The sequence below is a fragment of the Colias philodice genome, chromosome 17 (genome assembly GCF_061535455.1).
Source record: "Colias philodice isolate Cphi_HAF_F1 chromosome 17, ilColPhil1 Martin Lab GWU primary, whole genome shotgun sequence".
Lineage (NCBI taxonomy): Eukaryota > Metazoa > Arthropoda > Insecta > Lepidoptera > Pieridae > Colias > Colias philodice.
In genome coordinates, this window is record NC_143102.1 from 10,535,989 (window position 1) to 10,562,060 (window position 26,072).

General features: G+C 32.9%; 5 protein-coding genes and 1 long non-coding RNA gene across 6 annotated transcripts in view; 3 read left to right on the forward strand and 3 right to left on the reverse strand.

Moving 5' to 3' along the window:
* The window catches only part of LOC149481325 (uncharacterized), a 350,361-nt gene that overhangs the window by 277,053 nt on the left and 47,236 nt on the right, over nt 1-26,072 (reverse strand). Inside the window, exon 2 of the long non-coding RNA XR_016316904.1 lies at nt 2,860-3,035. This is a non-coding gene — a long non-coding RNA (uncharacterized LOC149481325). The remainder of the gene's footprint in view (nt 1-2,859; nt 3,036-26,072) is intronic.
* Nucleotides 1,478-5,366, forward strand: LOC149481339 (U5 small nuclear ribonucleoprotein 40 kDa protein). The gene is made up of 6 exons (XM_089705630.1): nt 1,478-1,691; nt 1,828-1,954; nt 2,344-2,547; nt 3,119-3,361; nt 4,494-4,672; nt 5,171-5,366. The coding sequence occupies exons 1-6, from the start codon at nt 1,575-1,577 to the stop codon at nt 5,348-5,350; spliced, it is 1,050 nt and encodes a 349-aa protein (XP_089561756.1). The 5' UTR covers nt 1,478-1,574; the 3' UTR covers nt 5,351-5,366.
* Nucleotides 5,619-7,537, reverse strand: LOC149481340 (uncharacterized). Its single transcript, XM_089705946.1, has 3 exons — nt 7,282-7,537; nt 6,926-7,155; nt 5,619-6,512 (listed from the first exon to the last, which is right to left on the reverse strand). The coding sequence occupies exons 1-3, from the start codon at nt 7,373-7,375 to the stop codon at nt 5,652-5,654; spliced, it is 1,185 nt and encodes a 394-aa protein (XP_089562072.1). The 5' UTR covers nt 7,376-7,537; the 3' UTR covers nt 5,619-5,651.
* Nucleotides 7,849-9,579, forward strand: LOC149481341 (nucleoside diphosphate kinase 6, mitochondrial-like). Its single transcript, XM_089705957.1, has 3 exons — nt 7,849-8,263; nt 8,519-8,679; nt 9,358-9,579. The coding sequence occupies exons 1-3, from the start codon at nt 8,037-8,039 to the stop codon at nt 9,501-9,503; spliced, it is 534 nt and encodes a 177-aa protein (XP_089562083.1). The 5' UTR covers nt 7,849-8,036; the 3' UTR covers nt 9,504-9,579.
* Nucleotides 10,861-13,968, reverse strand: LOC149481342 (uncharacterized). The gene is made up of 4 exons (XM_089705817.1): nt 13,766-13,968; nt 12,934-13,551; nt 12,459-12,623; nt 10,861-11,614 (listed from the first exon to the last, which is right to left on the reverse strand). The coding sequence occupies exons 1-4, from the start codon at nt 13,797-13,799 to the stop codon at nt 11,454-11,456; spliced, it is 978 nt and encodes a 325-aa protein (XP_089561943.1). The 5' UTR covers nt 13,800-13,968; the 3' UTR covers nt 10,861-11,453.
* LOC149481343 (uncharacterized) lies at nt 14,333-25,836 on the forward strand. The gene is made up of 8 exons (XM_089705816.1): nt 14,333-14,625; nt 14,926-15,090; nt 15,685-15,918; nt 16,333-16,396; nt 16,673-16,768; nt 17,677-17,810; nt 18,233-18,328; nt 25,644-25,836. The coding sequence occupies exons 1-8, from the start codon at nt 14,492-14,494 to the stop codon at nt 25,714-25,716; spliced, it is 996 nt and encodes a 331-aa protein (XP_089561942.1). The 5' UTR covers nt 14,333-14,491; the 3' UTR covers nt 25,717-25,836.

Here is a 26,072-nt window from a genome sequence, read left to right on the forward strand (position 1 = left end):
TAACGGTAGAAAAATTGCTTATTAATAGTTGTTTGTATAGACTAGACGTGTAAGTGTTTTCAAAATGTGTCTGTGGTAGTATATTAACGAAATAAATGCTTTGATTGATATCCATTTCGTTTCTGTTCAGTAGGTGAGCGAGTTTCATCAGTGTAGAGCGTACTCTAAATGAAAGAAGTAAGACGTGTATGAAGCAAGCCAAGTAAACGAACAGTTAGTAAATCTCAAGACGTAACGATTATAAAACTGCTGCAATGTAATGCGGTTTTCTTTCCGCAATCGTTCTACTCTTGACCATTTAGTAATCACCCACGGGCTGTTCGGTCAACTGGTATCCGTCCTCCAGCAATCTTATCATCCATTGCTATTCAGGTAGTCTTCCAGAGCTTAAGGACCGAGTGTAAACTTGCCACAATAGGACCTGAGGGTCATTCATATTCCCGCCCGAAACTCGTACGAGGATTCTTACATACTAAAAATATAAAAGAAAACTTACCAATATATACATAACACAAAACTATATAAATTTACAAATATATATAATAAATACAAGTAATATTTACAAAATAAACACCTCTGACTACGAAAAAAATAATTAAAATTAAATAAGCTTTAGAAACACTCCCTCCAACTTCGAAGTTTCCCACGCTTTTCCCTTTGGCCGTCTTCTTGTAAAACGTCATTTGATGACAGAAATCAGAATAACTCAATAGGTAAAATCAAGGTAAAATATAACGGGTAACACAGATATACTCTTTGGTTCATTCTCCCTCTACGACTCTTTGCGACCTTTTTGCGACAGATCCACAGTGTAGAGGTGTAGACAGAGAAACTTCTCTGTCTACGGCGCGGGTCAACCGTCAAAAACAAGCGGCACGCCCGCGCCCGGCGCCCGCGCCGCTTGTGTTTGACCCGCGCCTACGATCCACAGAGCAAGTAATATAGGTAGACAGATCTTTGAAAGAGTTGCGTGGTGCAGTAGAAATTTTTCCCTAGTATGCAATAATTTTATTTAATCAATTTAAATAACTCAACTACCTACCTAATATATAAAAAAGAGTATATTGTGTGCCGAGCACACGTGTCTCAGAAGTGTAACTTCTATATCAAGAATTCAAAAATACCAAAATCTATGCCTTACCCATGACGCGGACCCGGACGTGACGGTTTACTCTCAATAATTACGCGATTAAGTTATGATTTACTTCATCGCTCGTGCACGAATATTATAATATATTGACGGTCGTCGTATGCAATATATGCATATACGACGACCACGACATTGCTCAGACCACGACTGCATCAAGTTATGAACTGCTCAAAATAGAAAGTACATAATCTGTGGTGGATTCTTTAGTATAATATTATGTAGTCTATGGGTGGCCGAGATGGGTGGATTCATATTCTCTGTAATAAAGTAGGTATTATTAGTCTGTGATTCATATTTCATATGTGAATTGTGATTGTGATCTGACACTTGACAGAATTGGACTGTGGTTTGTGGAGTTGGTTTTGGAATTGCGGTGTGTTTTGTGTTTGTTTAAAAACAATAACTAAAATCAATACATTTAAAAATGCCAGAGTTAGAAATAAAACGAAAAGCTGATGAATATTCGGTTGTGCCAGCAAAAAAGACACGCCATGAAATATCTGTTGCCGGTACTAGAGAAAAAGCTGTGGTTACTGCGACGGTAATTTGATTTTGGTATTTTAAAGTGTAATGTTTCTCATGATTACAAAACACAATCAGCAACCTCTTTCTTTAGATTTCTTTATTAAAAGAGTCGCTAAACATTTGTAACTGTCCATTTTTTTGATCCTTTTTAGGTTCCACGAACATCTAATCTGTACGCGCCGATTATGTTACTAGAAGGTCATCAAGGCGAGATATTCACAGCTAAATTCCATCCAGAGGGCAAGCATCTCGCCTCTGCAGGATTTGACAGACAAATCTGTAAGTAATCTGTTCTCTAAGCAACTATATAACTGAGTAAGATTAATTTACAACTACCTATCTACATTCTTCATCTTGCACTTATAAATTGTACGATTATTTAACTGCTTTAATTTCAATTTGCCAAAAATCTAGTAAACTAAATATTAACAGATTATATAATCTACTAGATTTCTGCCCGCGGCTTCGCATATATACATAACTCGCATAGTTCCCGTGGAATTTCCAGGATAAAACCTATCCTATGTGTTAATCCCAGTTACCCTCTATATGTGTGCTAAATTTCATTCAAATCCATTCAGTAGTTTTTACGTGAAAGAGTAACAAACATCCACTTACAAACTTTCGCCTTTATAATAGTAATAAGTAGGATTTACATTCAATTTCAGTTCTATGGAATGTTTACGGCCAGTGTGAGAATGTGATGGTGATGAAGGGGCACACGGGCGCGATCATGGAGCTGTGCTTCTCTCCAGATGGCGCCCACATGTACTCATGTGCGACGGACAATACTGTAGCCGTGTGGGACGTTCCCACGGGAACGAGGATCAAAAAGCTCAAGGGACATGCCAACTTTGTTAACTCTGTTTCAGGTTTGTTTCAAATAGAAGTACAGATACAAAGCCAATAAAAAAAAAAGCAACTAGAACAAGAAACTAGATTTAGTTTTGCATTGTAAATTTAATTATAAAATTTGTCTTGAGAGGTATAAAATTGTAATTAATTGTTTTGAAATTATGTTAAATAATTATATGCTTTTCAAGTCTAGAGTGAATAGGCTTCTTCTAAGCAGACGTGCTCCTTCATAGATCACTTCACCGCTTTACATCAGGCGGGATAGTGGTCAAACGCCTGCCTATCTTGTATAAAAAAAAAAAAATATATGTATACATTACAACTTTAACGGTCTTACTTATAAAATGTTACCCATTCGCTATGCAATGGATTAGTTATTGCAATAACCTGTCTTGTTTTTATGAATGACGTTTCATGTGAGCAAGAGCAGGACACAGCTATGGTAGGAAATGGTTGAAATTTATCCATTGTTTAACTTTTTATAAGTAAGGCCGTTAATGAATAACTGACAGACTAAATAACATATATTAACAAATGGAGCACACATAATTAAAATCTTACTCAGCTTAATTTTTTTATTAATTTTAGGAGCTAGAAGAGGACCAGAACTTCTAGTGTCAGCTTCAGATGACAATACAATAAAATTGTGGGATGCAAGAAAACGCAACCCCATCGCATCACTAGATAGTTCATACCCAGTTACATCAGTTTTGTTCAATGATACAGCCGAGAAAATCATATCTGGAGGACTTGATAATGTTATTAAAGTGTGGGATATTAGAACTAAGTCGGTATCTTATAAGATTAAAGGACATACGGATACAGTTACAGGTGAGGATTTTTGATTTTTGTTGTAATGACAGTTTATGGCTAATAATTAATACCTTGAATCATATGTGGAACACCGGGAAAAGCAGCTAGTCATTCAAAATTAGCTAAATATCAATCTACCACTCCTGCTGTTGCATCTTTCGTGATGCAGTTAATTTAATAATATATATTTTGATTAATTTACACTTTTCAACCAATTACATTAGGTGCAATTTATATAATTAAGTACACTATAATATAGTAGCTTACCACGGTATTAATGAATTGATGGAAGATGGTAATCCATTGATATGAACATAATAGTAACTACAGAGTTTTTTGCTAGATCTTCTAGTGCAGCTCTCTTAATGTAGAAACTGCTCTCCGCACCAATGATAAATTATAAATTTTCCGTATTTTGACGATTCAAAAACGCCACTAACGGAAGTTTAGTTTAATAAAAAAAATAATAAAAATAAAAATTTCTTTATTTGTTTCAAAAATTTTTTACATAATATTGTTACATATGTTGCATTGAACCCCACACTAGGATCCCCTGTGTTGTGAGTCTCAATCTCTTTCATCATATTACATAACAGAACAACAAAAAAGAAATACATATATTATATTATAGAAATATATCTTATAATATAAAAATGAATCCCAAAATGTGTTGGTAAGCGCATAACTCGAGAACGGCTGAACCGATTTCGATAATTCTTTTTTTATTATATTCCTTGAAGTACGAGGAGGTTCTTACGTAGAGAAAACGTAAATATGTACCACGGGCGAAGCCGGGGCGGACCGCTAGTTTTGAATATATATATTTTAAACAAATAATAGCCATTTTAAGTATTGAGAGTGTGTGTGTGTGTATATGCGTACGTGTATATGTGTGTGGGTGGATATGTTTATTTTAATATTCAGTAGATATCTACAACGCACCAATTTACAATTCAAGTCTAAAATGAAACTAGAGTCGCATTTATTTTTGAACATACTGTAAGTGAAATTGCATAAGTGTGAGTACTGTGAACATGCCAGCTTTCCTTAATTGACCGATAAATGTTTAAGTTTATATTTTAATCAAGAAATTATGGTAATCCATTGATATGAACATAATATATAAATATTAAATTTTATGTATTTACAGGTATGGCGCTATCATACGACGGTTCGTACCTACTATCCAACTCAATGGACAACACATTAAGGATATGGGATGTCAGACCGTTTGCACCTTCGGAGAGATGTGTGAAACTCATGTCGGGACATCAGCATAACTTTGAGAAGAACCTGCTGCGGTGTGCCTGGTCTCCTGATGGTTCTAAGGTTATTTTTTTGCTATTTATTGGTATAGTGTTAAAAAAATTAAATTTGTAATGGTATAAAGTCAGGTAATTGCCTGACTAGTGTGGACGACCGCGAAGTAATCTGTTTTATACGTGAAATTAAGCGCGGCTTATAAACAATGACGCCTTGAATTATACAACTGATCACTAGTTTCTGAGTTATCAATTTTTTTTTAATATTTACGTATTTATTACTTGAAGAAGTAAAAAGAGGCGAAATATTGGATTGTTAACTTAACTTTATCTTTACATACAGAATCTATTATCTTTACATTTAGAATTTAAGTAGGGTTTATTCTCGACCTGTTAATATGACTGACAGTTTAACACTTTTTTAATTAAAATTTTCATGCATTAGTTGTTATTTGATTGATATAAGTTACAGATCATATTCAGAAGCTGTGAAACCAGCCATTAGTGTAGAAACTTAATAATATAAATAATAAATCTATTCCAATATTAAATGTTATTATTCCAGGTGGCAGCTGGTTCAGCAGATAGATTCCTATACATTTGGGATACAACATCGCGTCGGGTGTTGTACAAACTGCCCGGTCACAATGGTGCGGTCAACGATGTCAACTTCCATAGAAATGAGCCCATCGTCCTGTCTGCGTCTAGTGATAAACAAATATATTTGGGAGAAATCGATAATTAGAATAAATACATATTTTATCAAGTGTTTGCTTTTCATTTTTTGGATCTGGTGAAGGTTTTTTCAAAATTGGTTAAATTTGGATAACTTTATTATAAATTTTTAGGTATGTTACCTTTTTTTTTAAGAAACTGCTATTTCCAGAAAAAAAAATTTGAAAGTAGAGATTAGGTGAAATTAGAAGATATTTTGAAAAGCAAGTTCAAACACTAGAAGAATATTAAATTATTAAGTGGATAGTGGACCAGTCAAAGACAAAATTATGTTAATTAGTTAATTTATTAATTTACTTATTAAATAATCTTTAAACACACAAACTATGAGGTGGAGGTAATTCCGGTATGAAACCTAATTTGAACTCTGCACTGTTAAAAGCGTCTAAATCACTCGGAGACAAGTCTTCAATTTTGCTATAAACATTGCTATCATCAACAGGCTGTTGTTGAAAAGCATTCTTTGAAACACCAAACACATCATTTTGTTGAAATACATTTGATGTTTGATTTTGTTGTACACTAAATGGATTCTGTTGTTGATTGTTTGAAAACACATTTTGTTGTGATTGGTTGATTGCAAACACGTTCTGTGGATTAGTTGCAAATACATTCTGTTGTTGATTTGGCGCGAAAACGTTTTGTTGTTGTTGATTTGTAGCAAAAACACTCTGTGGGTTTGTTGCAAATACATTCTGTTGTTGATTTGTCGCGAAAACATTTTGTTGTTGTTGATTCGTTGCAAAAACACTTTGTTGTTGCTGCTGTGGCGGTCCAAAACTGTTTTGAGTGGCTTGTGCGAAAATCGATTTTGCTGTTGTTTCTTGTGGTTGCGTTTGGAATATATTTGACGGTTGTGAAGGGCCAAATATGTTCTGACGTGCTTGAGCAAAAATTGACTGTGGATTCGTGGTTTGTTGACTGAATGTGCTTTGATTTGCATTATTGCTGAACACACCAGCTTGTTGGTTTTTAAAGGGATCTTGTTGTACTGCACTGCGGAATATTGAAGTAGCATTAGAACCAAAACCTTGGTTACCAGATCCAAATGGAGATGATACTGCTTCTCCATTGTACAAGCTTCTTAAAATCTTAATTATTTGAGCCGACGGTTGTACTAATTGTTCATACTTCTGTCTTGTTTCTTTAAATAAATTGTTCATATATGTGACCTGTAAATGAAATTATTAAACATTATTTATTTACACAGTAATGCATCTGTGTGTAAAAATAGTATTCAAGGACTTGATATTAGTTTGTAGGATTATCAAAGTAACATCTGTCCTATTTGTTATTTAGATTTTTCCACACACAAAGATTTTACCTTATCAGTTACTAGTGGTCCGCCCCGGCTTCGCCTGTGGTACATATTTCGCAATAAAAGGTAGCCTATGTCCTTTCTCGGGTATCAAAATATCTCCATACCAAACTTCATGCAAATTGGTTCAGTAGTTTAGGCGTGATTGAGTAACAGACAGACAGACAGAGTTACTTTCGCATTTATAATATTAGTATGGATGTTTACAACAAGAATTAAATGTTAATGGAAATAAATTCAACTTATTATTGCCTCAAGTCCACTCACCGCTTGATCTAAGGCATTATTAGATTTAGCTTCGTAAATAATCAATCTAGCCTCTTCTGGCGACAAGTCTGCAATACCGGGAAAGCATGCTTTTTCTTTATATGGTGAATAACAACTCAATATCCACTGTCCTCCCTTAAGTGCCGCTTGTATATCTTGGTGCACTTGATTGATTAACTGTTCATCTGTAATTGTATTGCTTGCTGGTGCTTGTTGCTGGTTTGAACCCGCTGTAAGTTAAAAATAAAATGTTAACTTGTAGTTTTAACTAAGAGATCCAAATCTAACGGTAAAAATTCGGGTAATACAAATGTTATTCCCCAGATAGTTATAATGTAAGAGTAATGTTTACTCACCATGGTAGGTGTATTTCGAACTATAAACATGTTCATATCTGCAATTTTGTCCATAACGACAACAGCCTTGTTGAAAATATTTACAAATAACCATTTTCCTCGATTGTATTTGTTCTTCTTAAATATTTACATCATTTCTACGATTTTCCGTATTACATCAGGGTATTGATGTGTATCAAAATTAAAAAAATCACAACATGTATTTGAAAATTGCAGTATTTGTAGTTTTAAAAACCGACGAGGACGGCCGACGGAGGAAACTGGAGGAAACCTCAAAGTCAAAAGTCAAATAAGATGACAACTCACAACTAGTTGTCAGGATTGAGGATTGTATTTAAAATCAATAGGTACCCTACTCATAAAAATAATATCTATACTAATATTATCAAGCTGAAGAGTTTGTTTGTTTGTTTGAACGCGTTAATCTCGGGAACTACTGGTCCGATTTGAAAAATTCTTTCCGTGTCAGATAGCCCATTTATCGAGGAAGGCTATGGACATCACGCTAAGACCAACAGAGTCACGCGGGTGAAACCTCGGAGCGCAGCTAGTATTTTATATATTAATCGAAATTATGTATGTCAGTATGTGAATGCCTTGCATTGTATAAAAAAAATACAAAACTAAAAAAATATTTCAAATGTCAATGTCAAGTTGCCAACTGTCAAGTGTCAAGATATTATGATCAAATTTCAAAACAATACTCTCAAATAATTTTTAAAATAGGTAATTAGAAAACATGGATTTTAGAGAAAATGTGTACTCATAACATAATGTCGAAATTACAGCTATCATTGGCTATTATCAAGCCTCATGCAGTAAAAAATCCAGTCGCCCTTTCATACATAAGAAACGTTATAAAAGATAAATTTGTTGTGATTGAAACGAAAAGAGTTTTCCTGGATCAAGAAACTGCCGGTAACTTCTACATAGAACATGCGGGAAAGTTCTTCTTCAACCGGCTTGTAACTTTCATGTCTAGGTAATGTTTATTATAAATAATTACACTCTAGCAGAAATATGTACTCTAGAAAATCTTAATATTTTGGATGCTTATCAAATAACTGATTATACCTTATTCGATTAATATTACCAAATTTGAACCACCTACATGGAGAGTATGTAACTATATTTATTTGATATAGAAAATTCTTAACTTAGGTTAAGTTGTAACTAATATTAGAAAATGTGTAACGATCTCTTAATGCTAATACATAATGATTTTTAACATTTTCAGTGGTTATATAGATTTGCATATAATCGGGCATACAAATGCCATAGAACTGTGGAGAAAGATGCTAGGTCCAACCAAAGTTTACAAAGCACAATTTGAAGATCCAACCTCTTTGCGAGGCATGTTTGGGATATCTGATACTAGGAATGTTGCTCATGGCTCAGGTATAAATCATTTATTATTTTATATGAGTTACTGTATACATTAAAATTGTATATTTAAACTTTTAATAATACCTATGTAACAAGAACTGTAGCTGGTATTAGTATAGGCTTAAATACTTTTTTAATAACTTTAAATACATACTTACTCCTTAATACAGTCATAAACCAAAGTATTTTTCCTTTAAAAAAATCGGCTGGCCCAGGTTAAAAGCAATTTAAAATATAGCTTACTAGCTTTCCGCCCGCGGCTTCGCCCGCGCAGTCAAAGAAAAACCCGCGTAGTTCCCGTTCCCGTGGGATTTCCGGGATTACGTCATTTTCCCGGGATAAAAATAAAGGTCCTTTCTCGGGTATCAAAATATCTCCATAAGTACCAAATTTCATGAAAATTGGTTCTGTAGTTTAGGTGTGATTGAGTAACAGACAGACAGACAGAGTTACTTTCGCATTTATAATATTAGTATGGATGTTACTTGTTGATAATGCAGCTTCCTATTACTGAAAAAAATCATTATAATCTGTCAGTACTTTTGGAGCCTATTCAATACAAACAAACAAAAAAAATATTTCCTCTATAATATTAATGTAGATTTCCTTAACATTGAAAGTCATAATAAAATGCATTTTTCCCAAATTTTTTTTTTATAATTTTAATGATAACAAACCTAATTATTCCAGATTCGCCAACATCAGCAGAGAGGGAAATCAAATTTTTCTTTCCCGAATTCTCCTTCTACGAATGGCACACAAACAAAGAAGAGTTCTACAGAAAAGGGCCCATTATATTTAATAGGCATTTGTTTCAGCATGTTAGAAAACTGTGAACTTTGTTATGTACTAATTTAATTAGTATAATGTTACTTTAATTTTATTCATATTGAATTATAGTCTTTGTTTTAATTATTGCATATTATTTATCGATATTTAATTTGGAAGAACGGCAACTGATATTTGATTTTTAGTATCTTGATAAAGCATTCAATATAATTTATAAATAATTGAACATTCGTAAGAAAGTAGAGCAGGAACAAAGTGGCGGAATTCGAACCCGCGTCTTTCTCTTTACCATAGTGATGCCTACCATATTTGTAATATAAGGCTTATGTCAACGTAGTTTGTTTTAACAGGTTAAAAAAATGAATAGTCTATACCTAGTATAGTATTATATTATATGTGGTCTATACATAGAAATCTAAATAACAAGGCAATAGAAGTGGTAAGCGCGCGTGACATTGTCGCCGCTCAGGTGGTTACCATGCCACATGACCATGACCATTCTTATTATCACGTTTAACACAAATTTCAACCTTATTTCTATGAGTTTATGTTCAAAGTTTTATCTATTGAAAATTGACAACCTCTGTTGTAGAAAAGCCGAATTTTTGCGTATTGGAGCAAAAATAAACAAAACGTCTCATATGCTTAGGGATGTTATTCTAAAATAAACCGTAAATTCGTGCGTTAGGATACATATTAAAAAGCTTAATTTAATATTTAAGTTAGTTTTCACTAAAATCAAGCTGTCCAATAAAAGGCATAGTTTACTTGTGTGTACTGTTTAGCTATCGGTTTAAATGTGTTGATTTTGGCGACAGCGGTTTTCATACGAATTATGACATTATAGCACTTCTATGTGTCTTGTTATTTAGATTTCTATGGGTCTATACAATCATTTATGTAGTTCTCAAATGTATCAGTGTATAAAATCCTATCCTACTAATATTATAAATGTGAAAGTTTGTGAGGATGGATGTGTATGTGTATGTTTGTTACTCTTTCACGCAAATACTACCGAACCGATTACAATTAAATTAAGCACACATATAGAGGGTAACTTGGATTAACACATAGGATAGGTTTTATCCCGGAAATCCCACGGGAACAGGAACTATGCGGGTTATTCTTTGAAAACGCGGCCGAAGCCGCGGGCGGGAAGCTTGTTACTGTATATAACTTCTCAATATTACTATAGCTGTCTATATTATAAATTATTATAGCTTCAGGTGTAGAAATTTTTTTTAGGAAGGATTACGATGCACAGGCTAGTTGAGATGATATTGATAAAAAATCATTTTGGAAACAAATATATATTAAATTTCCAAAAGTTATAGACACTGTAAATCATACAAACATTAATTCACGTCATTATATTAGTTACATGAACATAACATACATTAATTAATTAAAACTAAAATACAATAATTACGACACTACATAGCAACAAATAATTTGACTATTTCTCTTATTTAAACTAGTAATTTTAAATACTGGACGGTATTATTTAGGAATCATTTGTGATATTAATTAAAAATCTATGATACATAAAATTTAGACATTTTACAGTTAATTCAAAATATTAACTTCATTTTACAGGAAAATTTTATATAATTTAAAATTTTTTTACAGGTACAAAATATAAAAGGCAAGAATTGTAGGTCTACATTCTACAATCGAGTTTAACTCGATCCAAATTCCAAGTTATTAAAAATTTACCATAAAAAAATTAGCTAGCATTTTTCGCATCAAGTATAAATAAATATTAAAAATCCAATTAGTTACATACATAAATTACTAACAGTAAATTATGATCAGAAAAATATTATGTCACATATATGCATTCTAGGCATTTGTCATCATTATAATCTAAAACATTCTTCACCATATTTATGTTACAATCTTCTCTTCACATTAATTTTTTTTATGTTGCAGTAACATCACAAAAATTTAAGTGTAACAAATCGTCAATCATCAATACTGTTTATAAAAACAGCAAGTTATTCTCCAATTTTGACAAACACTTTTGGCCGAGAGAACACCTTGATGCCTTCCTCGAGTTTCGCTAGTTGCTTCTCGAGTTCCATTTTGCGATTTCTCATCCTTAATGTATCTGTTTTGACCGGCATTTTGTTTAACTCGCTCACCAGTTCCGCAAAACCTGTGGAATATTTATATTATACATATACAGGATGTAATTGTTAAGTGTGCACAGGCAATTATTCCGTAGATATTGCAGATATCAAAAAACTTTATACTGATATCGAAAGCCCTTTACCTAATGAGCAAAATGACAATAATAACTTTTTAAAAATAAAACAGGAAATATCCAAAAATTTTACAACAAACACTCCCATACATTTAGTATGAGATATGACAATCCGATATCAGTATAAAGATTTTTGATATCTGTAATAGTTACGGAATAATCGCCTGTGCACACTTAACGATTACACCCTGTATTGAGTTTTATATATTATAGTGAATTGTTGTGTGTATTTAATTTAAATAAATAAATTAATTTTTTTTTTGTGAGCATAAGATTGTGATGTAACAATAACACTGCCTTTTTAGCTCACCAAAGGAAGATTTTCATTTATTAATTAGTATTTTATTTGCTGCTAAAGAATATTTAATACTAATTATTTGTATTTTTATGTATCTAAATATAAACTATTACCTACACATATTAAAAAGATATAAACAGTGGAACTAATTTAAACAATATGTAGGCATCAGGCTCCGGGATTGTTTTAAAAAAAGGACACAAAGGTCTTCAAATAATCACTTGGACTATTACAATTAATAATTATAATTATTAAAAATAACTATAACTATCAGAAATAAATTATAGTAAGCTTGTGATAGATGTGCACTACGCAACTGTCGACGAACAAATGACCCAAGTTGTGAGCGCGTGCTGCTATATATTGGCTGTTCGTTTTTTTTTAAAACCTTGATGTTGGCGCTGTCAAATACTTATTTCTAAACATGAAAACACTCACTATTCCGCAGCATTCGCAAAGTCTCTCGCTTCTCACTATCTGGCAGTGTGACATGACCCGGGGGACATACAATGTGATCGTCATCTGCTTTGGCTCCCTCTAGCTCCTTGGCTTCTTGCTCTTTGCGTTCTCGGAGATAACGAGGTAGTACTCCTTTTTGGTATCCTGGAATTTTAATTTATTAAATCAGATTTATATAATTTACTAGCGATCCGCCCCGGCTTCGCCCGTGGTACCTACATGTTTAAACTATCTATCTCTCAAGTTGGATCGAACTGCACATGGAGTGTGAATTTTATTATAATCGGTTAAGTGGTTTAGGAGTCCATTGAGGACAAACATTGTGACACGTGATTTATATATATTAAGATAATTTTTTTTATTTTTTCACATGTTTTGAGGATACTGGTATTAAGTTTACATAGGTAATTTATATTAGATTAATTCTAGTTCTAAAAACATAAAAAATATCAACCTGAAGGCAAATATGGGTCTTTATCTTTCTTTTCCAAAATAGAATTCAATCGACTCCTATTTCTTTCTTCCATTAAATCATCACCAGCCCGCCTGGGTGTGTGTGTCACTGGTGATGAGCTTTTGTGACGACCAGAGTCTCCGCTCGCTTTTATTTTAGTTTCACTGTCTTCTTCCCTATTGTACAACATAGTTAGTTTGGCACTTTCGAGGCGTTGCGAGAGATTGCTTTCAATTGTCTGACAGCCTATATCCCGCAACCTTCCTGATGATTCTGTTGATTTCACCTCATCGTCTGATTGGTCTTCTGGTACATTAGATTGTCTTTGCTCTTTTCGCTTTAAAAATTCCGCCATATCGCCTTTCTTTATTCTTACATCTGGGAGCTTTTTACGGCCACCCAAGGCACTTGTTTTGCCAATATTGAGTATCACCTTCCCACTCTTACTAGATGGAGAGGATTTGACTTGACCTAACGTGTTCGAAGCCGCAAGGGAACTCGAAAAGCGTGGAGGATGCCCGCTTTTTAATGTATACTTTGGTTCTTTAGGTGATTTGCCTTGTATAAACTTTAATTGTTTCATGTTTTCTCTTATGAAGTTCTTTTTTTGCTCCTTTTCTGTAAACAATAAAGAAAACATTAGATGATGTATTTGATAATTTACCAATAAATACAGTTACATTATCTTTGTCAGCGAAACTTACTTTTAATTTAAATTAGGCCATCCTAATATATATGAGTTGAATAAGTAAAATTCAGTGTAGTAATTTCATATAAAAACCATTGAGCTATTATTACTACGTAATATCTCAATGATGAAAACAATACTTACTGGGTTCTGGAAAAATTCCTTTCAAAGTGTACATTGTCCTCAAAAAACAGAAATTAATATCAGAAAATATACACTCATCATTTAGAGTTCTTTACACACAAATTATACACTATAAATGTAATTTCCTTTCATTTTTCAAATAAATAACTGAAGATTAATAATTTCGAAAATCTAGCAATATGCATTCGGTTTTTGTCACTTTTATTTTCAAACATATGTCAACCGTTTACTTCATAGACAATAATGTTTTTGGTTTTGTTTCTGGCCACATAGTGTTCAAAAATTAAAATAATGTTATTAATTATTTTGATTATTTAATTCGTTAATAAAGTTATCTATTATCAGAACAGAATTACAAAAAACCTGACGACTATACACTACACCTACAGAACGTTATCTTGTTATTATGTAAATCATTCAACTAGAACTTAGATAATATAGATAAGCCCTATAAAAATATTGTCTAATGCGGGAACTAAAACATTTTTGCGTTATTAAAATCTACCCTAGGAGAAATTGACAACTTTTTCTGACTGCTCTGCTCAATGCTAGGAAATAAATTTCATAATACACCGCCGTACCTATTTTCATCGTTTAGGTACACGAGTGCTTTCCATAGACATTAAAGAAAAATTTATGAAATATCTACCTTTCAGCTTTTGCGGAATTGTCCAATCTAATGTAAACAATTTTTGTTGTTATCGTTTAAAATAAGATATTTTCATCATGATGAGTAGTGCTGGCAAAACCTCGCCCGACAAGGGCAAATATAAAATTTCTCGACGAGGGAAAAAGCTTATGTTGGCAGACGACCAAAGAACATTAATGGCTTTGCCCAAAGATGTTCCAGAAAGGACATGGTAAGAACATATTATTGTTGTAATATAAAAGTAGCGCAGATTCTAAGCTGTTATCGATAAAATAATAATAGGTATTGTTATATGCATAATTTGAAGATTTTTAATGTAGGTAGGTACTAACATTCGCTGTTTCGTTCGCGTAGTCAAAGGAGAAACCCGCATAGTTCCTATGTCCTTTCTCAGGTCTCAAGCTATCTCTGTACCAAATTTCATTGAAATCGGTTCAGTGGTTGATATGAAGAAGAACAGACAAACCGACAGAATTACTTTCGTAACGTTTTAATAGAAAGTTACATTTAGGGCAGAAATACTACAAAAGGAAGAAGACGATTTGATGATACTCGATATTCGGGAAGAGATAATCGAAGAAGCTATGAAGATCTGCTATGACAAATATATGGAGCGGCAAAACGCCTTGTTTACAGCACATTGTGCTGCTAAAGCGTGGCTCAAGTTGATTGACTGGTATTTATTTATTTATCTATCAAACATCCTAATTTCCTAAATTAAATGTGAATAAAAAGCAAAAGTAAGGCGGATGTTTATTACTTAATGGTCTTTCATTGAAAAATATTGGATACGTAATTTAGCACACATAAAGTTATGTTGTTGATAAGTACATAGGCTATCTTTTTAAGTTACGTTTGAGTAAATTCACTGGCGCCAGCTAGAATGTAATAATTTTATGTGTACGATAAAAAAAGCGGAAAGCTTCTTCACGATTCTTTTTTTCGATGAAATATTGTTTAAAGTAGTTATATACTTTTCTATAACATAATAAGAATTATATGACACAATGAAAAGTAGTAGTATAAAAGTAATGTATTGAAAAGCAGTATCGAATTTATTCATAGAACTATTTCTAAATCAAGATATTATATCTGAAACGATTTCCACGAATTTTGTTTGTAGATGTTTGCATATCTTAACTATTATCGTTCGACTACATAATAAAGTACGTCACCGTCTATTTTTATAACAAATAACAATACAAATGCGCTATAAACGGTTCGCACATTGGTCCTTCGAGCCGGATCTAGCCAAAACCTACCTATACAGGTACTTCTACCGACACGATCCCGGCGAGGAGCCGAGCGCGTATCCCCCCTGCTACATCCCCAAGCGACGCGAGTCGTGGACCCCGGACACTCCACCAGACCCTTGCCCCAAGGACACTTGGTGCCAGCATGACCTGATGGTGCTAGAAGATACCCAAGAGGAGGGCATTAAGAAGTGGCCCAGCAGCTCGTCGATAGATTATCCAATCGTTGATGATATACCGTCTGATTGCTGGTGAAATTTACTAATATGTTTCGAATCATTCATTCATTCGCTCACTCACTCACAAGATATTCTATCATCTATATTTATTTTTGCATGTTTAGTGAAAAAAAAATGAAAGTATCTCTGTTTCCGTTTTCTCATCTATCGTTGAACGAGATTCGAATGATGTTCTCGTTATTTGGATATAAATGGAAAATAGGAATGTTCGAGCGGCACCACGGGCACGGGGCAAAGCTATATAAATATGGATAATTTTTTTCATTATCGTCAATCGAGTCGTTAATAACTACTAGATGTTTCTGACTTACTATAATAATATTATATTGAGAGAAAAAAATCCAATCCTTGTGGTCGAACCAGAACGTTATAACAAAACTACATTTTTCATGATGAAAAATTAAAAATGATTATAATTTTTCACAGCTTTCCAGGTAAAGTGAATCTACCATTCGAAAGTGAGACGGATAAATATAAAACTCTCAGTTATGTAAGCATGAAGTCATTAATTAATAAGTACATAGTAGTTTTATATTCAAGTAGCCAGTAAGTTAGGTAGAGGTTTATAAACGGCCCAATGAAGTTAGAGAAGACATTGGATTCGTCTTATTGCAAAAACTGCTAAGGTTTTTTCTTAAAAAAGTTTTCACGTAAATTTTGAAACTTTTTTTTTAAATCTTATAATTTGCTACACATTTGTTATTTTCATTTCGTATCATATGGGATCATATTATTTATATGTACTAAAGTTTAATTCGTATCAAAGGATTCGAGCAGCGTAACAAGCGAACCGAATATTTGTGCAGAGAGCGAAATATTGCAGAAGATAACCGACTACAGCACTGAGGAAATATCGCATAAGGTAAGTATTAAATTTATTTCTAAAAACATATTTATGTAGTAATGTATAACTCACAGACATAGATAACTGTATAAAGAAAGATTTTGTTGCTGGCAATTCTTAATTCTTTCGTAGCTTATTATTAATGACGTCATTATGATGTAGAGTTCCGTAAATATCGGTTCAAGAGTTTGGAAAATTATTTTTGTTTTGAAAATAAGTTGCGAGTAAAATAATCCTATTATCCGAGAATTTTTCTAATAATGGCCACTTCACTTTGTATTTATCTGTTTATGTTTATCTTACATAATGTAATGAGTTCAAAGTATTTCTTATAATCGTATTTTCTCAAGTATTATAGATCTGGAAATAAACGGTATTTAGAGGATTAAAATATGTATATTCTATATTATATACCAACCTATTATAGAATAGAACTTATATAGATAAGTCACCTAACTTCACCATGAGGCATGAGTGTGGCATAAACAATCTATAGTTTTCAATAAAAATAAAATGAACATGAAAATAACTACACTTCAGGATTTAGGATTTTACAAGGGAAAGTATTGATAATGGTTTTATTATTTTATACAAATAATTGTAATAAATCATCTAAACATCTAAATTTGCTACATAATAAATTTTTCATCAGCTCACAGCTTCAATCGGTTGAATATATTATGTATATTGATGAATGAGTTTACAGGTAGGCCATACTTTTAAAAGCCTATCTAGCTTCTATCCTACTAGCCTTTAGTCTTATCATATATTTCGTTTTATCGCATTAAATGCTTTATAAATGAGAAAAATTCGCCCCGAAAAGACGCGGGTTAAAATCCCAAAGAATTTTTTACTTATGCTTTAAAAAATTCATAATCTACTTTTTGTGGAGAAATAATATCTGCAGAAAAGATTTTTTCATCCAGGAGTCAACATACAGTGCGTTGAAAACCACCACACCCGTGGATGGATCGTTGCATGGGGCTGGTGATTCGATAGTAGACCGTCTGCGGCCCAAGCGGAAACTCACTGAGAAGAGCAAACTGTTTAGCAGACCTAGGTTATTTTTTCAATAATTTATTTATAGGTTTTTAAACAATTGTTCATGGCAACCCTATTGCAACAAACAACATTACTTAGTACATATTAAACATATAGACCTAGGTTAAACTTATGTAATTTGTTTTTTATCTACTAATAATCCCCTTTGGAGTATTGGAACAATATAGATAACTAAACAATTCTACTAAAATATTTTAAACATTGTATAAATTAAGGTCAGTAAATAGTACATACGTCTTAACTAGAATTATTTCTTTGCAAATCCGATTACTAGCCGGCTTCATTGTGTTCAAGAATATAAACTGTTCGAAAATTTATTTAGTTTTTTATATTCTCGGTCATTTAATATTTTCATAAGTTCCGAAATAAAATTTACGTAACTTAATACTATCATAAATTAATTAATAGTATCTCTTACAGCATGATTGGAAGATCAAAGGCCACTCTTCCGCCCTTAGACGGAGATTCCCGGTCCCGAATCAGTATTATTTCTGACTGTCGTTTGAGGAACTTACGGTAAGTTATTACTACTTTAAAATTGCATTACACAAATTATTTAATAATTAATTAAACATTATTATATCCTTAAATGTGAGATATTTATATTATTTGTTTCACAGATTACACAAACATTTATTCAGGCAATTAGGTTTCTTTCAAAGGCCTTTTTCATTCGCTCTTGAATCGTGAAATTATGCAAGAATCAGGTACCTTTTCAATAGGCAATTTATACAGAAATTTACTGACAAGATACTTCCCTTATTTATTCTTATTATAAAATATTTCTTAGAACTGGCAATTCAAGATGGTTAATTGCCTTATTTATTCATTAAAAATATACGATATCTTAGAAAGGGTGGTTGTCTGCCATGTTTCTAAGAACTTATTGAACAATTTTCATTCATTTTCAATTCAGAGTGCTAACGAACAAACATATGACCGGAATAATAAAAATTACTATTTAAATATGCTAGCTACTCATGGCCTAGTAGCTGGCCATAAGCTACCCACAAGGGAATCCAGCTGCTTAGACCACATCATATTGAAAGTAAACAAGGAAGTGTTTCTTGCTAATATTGCCGTATTGAATACTACCGTAACTGATCATTTATCTGTATTTTTGAGTGTCTCAAAAATTATTAAAAATTCAAGAATAAATAAAAAAAATGTTGAATATATTGACTACGACGACGCTTATAATAGACTTCTTAATAAAAATTTAAAATCATTGCTTTTTTGTGATGATCCTAATATAGTAACAGAACGTTTAATAAAGTACCTTACAGAATCATTAGAAGAAAGTAAAATTACTAAACATCTTCCGAGGAACCAACGTACTGTCAAGCCTTGGATAACAAAGGGCATTCTTAGATGTATCCGAAACAGAAACAAAATGCAGCTTCAACTTCGATCTGATCCACACAATGAAATTTTGAAACTTACCTTTAGACGATATAGAAATCACTGTAACAACTTGATAAAAAAATTAAAACGTAAATATGATAGACAATTACTTGCAAAATCCGCTAAGAATTCGAAGAAATTATGGAAATCTATTAAAGAAATAACTCACTTTAAGACAAATAAATCGCATTGTAAAGACCTACTACTTAACTTAGAACAAACGTCTACTGATTCTCTTAACTCTGTGAATTACTTTTTTGCGAATATTGGTAAAACTCTGGCAGATGATCTTTTGAATAATCCTCCATCCGTCTCTCCAGATAATAACAGTTTTAGCTTGTCTGCTCAGCCAAGCTCATCCTTTGTACTTTTAGAAACAGACCCTGGCGAAGTTATAAGTGTGGTTATGTCTCTTAAATCTGACAGTGCCCCTGGCTGGGACAACATACCAACAAAATTTTTGAAATTATGTATAACTGCTATTGCCCCTCATATTAGCCATCTTGCAAACTTGTGTTTCAGGCAGGGCGTCTTTCCACTCTTCTTAAAAAAATCAATTGTTACCCCCGTGCACAAGGGTGGGGATAGGGACGATATCAATAATTATCGGCCAATCTCAGTTTTACCTGCTTTATCTAAAGTTATTGAGAGACTCTTAAATAATAGATTGTTAAACTTCTTTGAAAAAAACTGTATACTCTCGAATTCACAGTACGGATTTAGACATGGGTTATCCACTGAAGATGCAGTTTTGGCTCTCACATCTTCAATCATAGACCAACTTGACCTAGGAAATAAGTGTTTAACTGTCTTTCTGGACTTAAAAAAGGCCTTCGATACCGTCTCTTTTCCCACTCTTGTTCACAAATTAGAGCGTGTAGGAATTCGGGGAACACCTCTTAAATTGTTAACGGATTATTTGTTAAACCGCACCCAAAGAGTTAAAATTGATAATCAAGTGAGTCGGGATATGGACATTACTTTTGGTGTACCCCAGGGTAGTGTCCTTGGCCCGACTCTGTTTCTAATTTACATTAACGATCTTACTAACCTTCCTATTGATGGTGGTAAAATCATTTCGTACGCAGATGACACCGCTATAGTGTTTTCTGGGCGCTCATGGAATATGGTGTACTCTATTGCTCAACTGGGTCTCTCAAAGATTTATGATTGGCTTAAATTGAATTTACTTACATTAAACATTAAAAAAACGAATTATATTTGTTTCTCAATAAACAATAGAACTCAACCTAATAATAACTTTTCTTTAAAACTTCATGAATGTAATAATACAAATAACTTGAATTGTAATTGTAATTTAATTGAAAAAGTCTCCTTTACTAAATATCTAGGCATAATTTTAGATTATCGCCTCTCTTGGTATTGCCATCTAGACTATATTAATGAAAGAACCCGGAAATTTATATGGATTTTTAAAATGTTAAGACATATAACCACTCCTGAACTCATTAACCAAATTTATAAATCTCTTGTGCAATCTGTAATTAACTATTGTATCCCTATCTGGGGTGGAGCAAATAAAACTAAACTCTTGGACGTGGAACGTGGCCATCGTTGTCTACTTAAAGTGATGTATTTTAAACCGCGAAGGTTTTCAACTTCGGAACTATATAAAATCTGCGATCTTCTAACAGTTAGACAGTTGTACATTCTTTTAGTTACTACTAAAATTCGTAAAATGGCTCCTTTTGACAAATCAACTGAAAATAGAAGGAGAAAGAAAGACGTTTTTAACACTATATGTACCAAAACAGTTTTTGCTAAACACCAATTTAAAGCAAGGTCCATTTACCTCTATAATCGTCTTAATAATATTTTGGATATACATAGACTTAATCATCGTGATTTTAAAAAAACAGTTATTCATTATTTAAAAACACTTTCCTATGAGGATACTGAGGCGCTTCTACACTACATTTTATAATATTCCGTAATAGCTTAAACATACCCAAACACACACACACACACACACACACACACACACACTCATTCACTCACTTATACATATACATCTGCACACGTATTATATTTGTAAACTTTAGTTAAGGAAGAGCGGGTCCTCCTGACACAGGTTTTTGTAAACTTACTAGGAGGACTCATCCACTTTCTGTATTTGAAAATTGTGTGTATGAAATAAATTTATTTTTCATTTTCATTTTTCATTTTCAATTTTGCGTTAACACGAGCATAAATCGTGAACCATTTCCCTTTTCAACCGACTTCAAAAAAAGCATTATACTTTTATATTCCTACAAAATCACCAATTGTTACCTGATAGTATAGCTCGTATAGCAGTAGGTACTGTGGTATAGATGCCAGTTCATGTATACTTTATCGTATTATGAGTACCACCTCCGGATCTCAAACTTAGCCAGATCAGCATACATTATTTAAGCCCTTTTCACCCCAACTGTCAAGATAATGATCCAATCAGCGTTTCTAAACGTAACCCTTTGATGAAACCGGTTGCCATGGCAACTCGCGCCACGTGCAAAATGCCGGCACACCAATACAGTGACCCCCTCATTTCGTATTTACATGTGCAGTGACCCCAGACTGAAATATATTGTTGGGTAGAAAAAGAATTATCAATATTCCGAGTAATGTGGTGTATAATGCGAACACTTGTGAATTTGATTCAGGGTTGCTGGAGAAAAGTTTTTTGGTGTCGTATCCGAAACTTGGAACTTAAAGGTTCTTTTCCTTTTCTGTTTTTGGGAATCTATGTGGCATTCGTAAAAATTTCCTTCAACCGGTCCTATACATATTTTTTTACTCTGTTCTACGCTACTCCTGCTGCTTGATGATAATTGACCAAGATTAGACTTATGATGCTAGAATTTATTAATATTTGTGACTAGCTACTTGCCACATTACAATACCCTATAAGTTAAACCAAGTTTCCCGTTTTTCGGATGATGACATTTCAGTCAGAGCTTTCAATAGTATATCCATTGTCATTATAGCTTTTGCACGTCAAATAGTAAGAAAACAATTTTCTTCTTCTTTCTCACTAATTTATTTCTTCATGTGGTCACATGTACCTACGCAATAAATCGAACTAATTATTATTATTTCAATTAAAATCGTCAACCCTGGCCTAGGTTGAGTGTCCAGGTGTGTAAGGTCAACAACCGAGCACGGGTACCCATCATCTATTCAGCTATTCAATGCGCTTAACTGCAGTGCATTGAACAATCTTCCTTGTCTTCATCTTTTATTCCTTTATAATACGGGGCCCTTAAAAACCTCAATTGTATGATTGTATGACATTTCAATTCATTATGGCTCGGCTAGATGTTGGATAATAGGGCAGTACATAATGTGGAATAGTCGTAGAAATTCTGAAGTAAATAAATAGGTGGAGTTGAGGAAATAGATATTTTATAATTGAAACTTTTTAGACTGATTTTATCATCTGAAGTGATGTCTATTTTTTGGAATGGTTCCCTATCTACATGATGTATTCTGCCGGTGAGTGCATATTTCATCCTGTGTCGTGTGATTATTACATCTTCGGTGTAATAGTAGAATTGTTTCCCAAAGTTTATGGAAACAAGTTTCTCCCTATCAGTCAGTTTGCTAAGTTTTAAAAGATAGTCATCATGTAGAATATTAAGTAATAGGTACCAATATTATATTTTCATTAGATACATATTACTGGAATTGATTATCATATTATGTTATTCTATCCAATGTCTTAATGTTACTAATGCGTTTTGTAGCTACAGTGTGAATTATATGGTACCTGGATACATAATCTACCATGAAAAATCACGATCAATCAACCGTTTTGACATTTACTTCGCAAAGTCTGTCTGTAAAAAAGTACTGTGTAAAGTACTTGTCTACTGAAAGGTGATACCATCTCTCAAAACCGTCTTTTCTTTAACAATGCGTTCAAAGCCATTGCTACTAAATAAAATCCACTACAGCTAGGAAAAATACACGTTTTTCTGTAACAAGTATGACAGCAAACCGGTGTAGTGTCGTACATGGTACGATAAAAGGGTGGCCTGTGTCCTTTGTACTGTTAAAAGGTTTTGTTCGTCGCCTGTGATGAATGACTGGGGATAATTAAGTACAATCGGGCGTAGGGCATTTTGTTTGGCCATCATTTTGTGTATGAAATATGAAATGGTGGAAATTCAATTGACAATTGTTTTTTGAAATTCAGTTTATGATTTGTTTAACAATCACCTTGTTTAATTGAAACGTATGTTTAGATAGTTTATAAGTGACATTAATTTTGCCATCGCAATGGTTTTAAATGTACTTGCTCATTTATTTTATCAACTAGTGTAGACACTTGGGATTTGTATAATTTAACATAATTTGTTACATAATTGTAAGACAGGTACTGCTTGCTTTAATACAGACTACATTTACTAAGATTAAGTACATGACTAGATGAGTAAAGTCAATGCCATACCTACGCAGATTTTGCTGATGAAAATATAGAAAAAACTATGTAGATAGAAAACTATGATATCCTAGCGCTCGGTGATATAAAACAATGCATTTATCAGAAACAAGTAGTTATTATTTAATGTCGCGAGCATTATTTACGACTAGCTGCTGTCCGCGACATCGTTCGCTGTTATGCCAGAATTAAATCATGTCCGCCCGATTTTTTTCTCTACCGGAATCGATAAATTAAAAAAATCCTGCGTGCTAGTTCAGTACAGATCAGTCTATAAATATTACACTTTGCTGCAGTAAATGTATGAGTAAGTAATTCTAAGTTTCTAATCGCTCGTTTACAATGCTCGGATTACATTACTCTAATCCGACTTACATTGTATAATGTCCGAATTACCAGTCCATCGCCATCGATGACGTCACGGCTCTAGAAGTGTCCAGTCAATGCCACCAGGATATCGCCCTTTCACCTCTAAGTCCCCAGTTCGATTCCCGACCTGTATAATTTTAAGCCCATTATACGGCGATAAGTGGGCATCCATTAAAGAGGCATTAAAGGAAATTCTGAAGTCAGCAGTCGGACATTTTTATACGGTTGAATCACAAATGTGTCCTTTTGACTTTTACAATTTCTTCGGATTCTTTTGAAAATATGTTTATGTAAATATGCTTATGTTAATAAAAAGGTGGATATTGCTGCTAACGCGGCACGAATGTTGGATTTTTCCTGGTAAGCGTCGATATCATAAGGGTTGTGAAGTCTGAAATATATTGCCTGGATCGTAAATTAAAGGACTAGAGCTGATATTAAAAGTGGTTTCGTTAGTGGTCTTAGTATAAAACTTTCCACATTGAATTCTTCAATTCGATAAAACTCTGAAAAAAATAACGACCCTCGTTCCGTAACTAGGTAGGTACCTACCCAATAATAATACTGTCTTTATTATAACTTACAGTTTTCTGAAAAGTAATTACGGCTAGCCTATAATGAAAAGTGTCTCTATTCTTGTACAAACACCCCTAATATAAGCAATTTCAAAGTTAGATAAGTTGCCAACGAGTTTCCAACATTAATATCTCTTTCCCAGTATTGTGTACAAGAATCGGTTCCTTACCCTATAAATATTAGATGACGCTCGGATAATCCATTCAGAGTTTGTCAATATGTCGGTACGAGCGTATATTTTAACATTTAACCTTCAAATTTACTGGTCAATAGTCGGTGTGGATGCCCCCAGGTTGCTACGTTAGGAACTATTACATGGTTGGCGTTTGATTATAATTTTTCTGTATTCATATTGTTTTTTACACTTTCCTGTTTCATAGCTTGGAACGTTTCCGTTTTTTTATGGTCTTCAAATACACATTTTCTCGAGTTTTCCATAGATTGCTTTTTATGTTTCGTTGTAGAGTAATTTTTGTGTGTTCTCGTTATTTTGTTCTCGTTCCCTAAATTAATTAAATTACAGAACATGTTACGTTGTATGTCTAATAAATTACATTGTTTCTTGTGTATTTCCTGGAAGGACTGCTCCTTCCTGAAACAATTGTGTTTTATGTGAGCTTTTCAAGGCATGTAAAGAAGATATACTTATAGCTTTACATAAGACTAATTTAATAATATGCTCAAGACGTTAAAATGTTCGTAAAATATGTGAAGTATCGAGATCATAGTTGTCCTCTGTAGTAGGTACCTTTTTAAATAATAAAGTACCTAACAAATATAAATATGCATAATGTATAATATCGTTTAAGGAACATAATTATTGAATAATATGACGATTCAATAGCGCTACAATTGCATGAATAAAATTGAATTTTAAGCTTCAGAAAATATATTTTTCACCATTTTTATGAAAATTGCTCTCCTATTTTCCTCGTGTACTCCCTAATTCATGTTGTTACTGTGAAAATATTTTTTTCCTAAATTTTTCAAGAATTAAAACAGGAAATATAGATAATATTATAATTGTACATTTTGTAGGTTGGACACGCAATACGAAATAACATCAGAGAAGATTGACACGCCCCCGGGAGAAACCGTGAAACGGAAGTAGTATGATATGATATGATTGTAATAAAATATTGAGATTTTGGAATGTTTTTTTGTAGTCTTTTCCAGGAAATTGTGTTTGGGATGGTTGTTTGTTTATATTAAAAAGTATTGTTTTTCCTAGAATTCTACTGTAAAAAAAAAAAAAAAATTCTGTAATGTGTAATAATTATTATGAAATCTTTAGTTTTATATGTTGTCTCAATTTTGTTTATTTTTTAACTATTGATAATTTGGCTGATCAATTGTATAAAATCGTGTTTAATTTATTACTTACCTTTTTCATATTTTATGAGTACCTAGACTTTTTGTTTATGTTCGAATGAAATGTTTAAGGAGTTCTTATATTGAGATTGATTT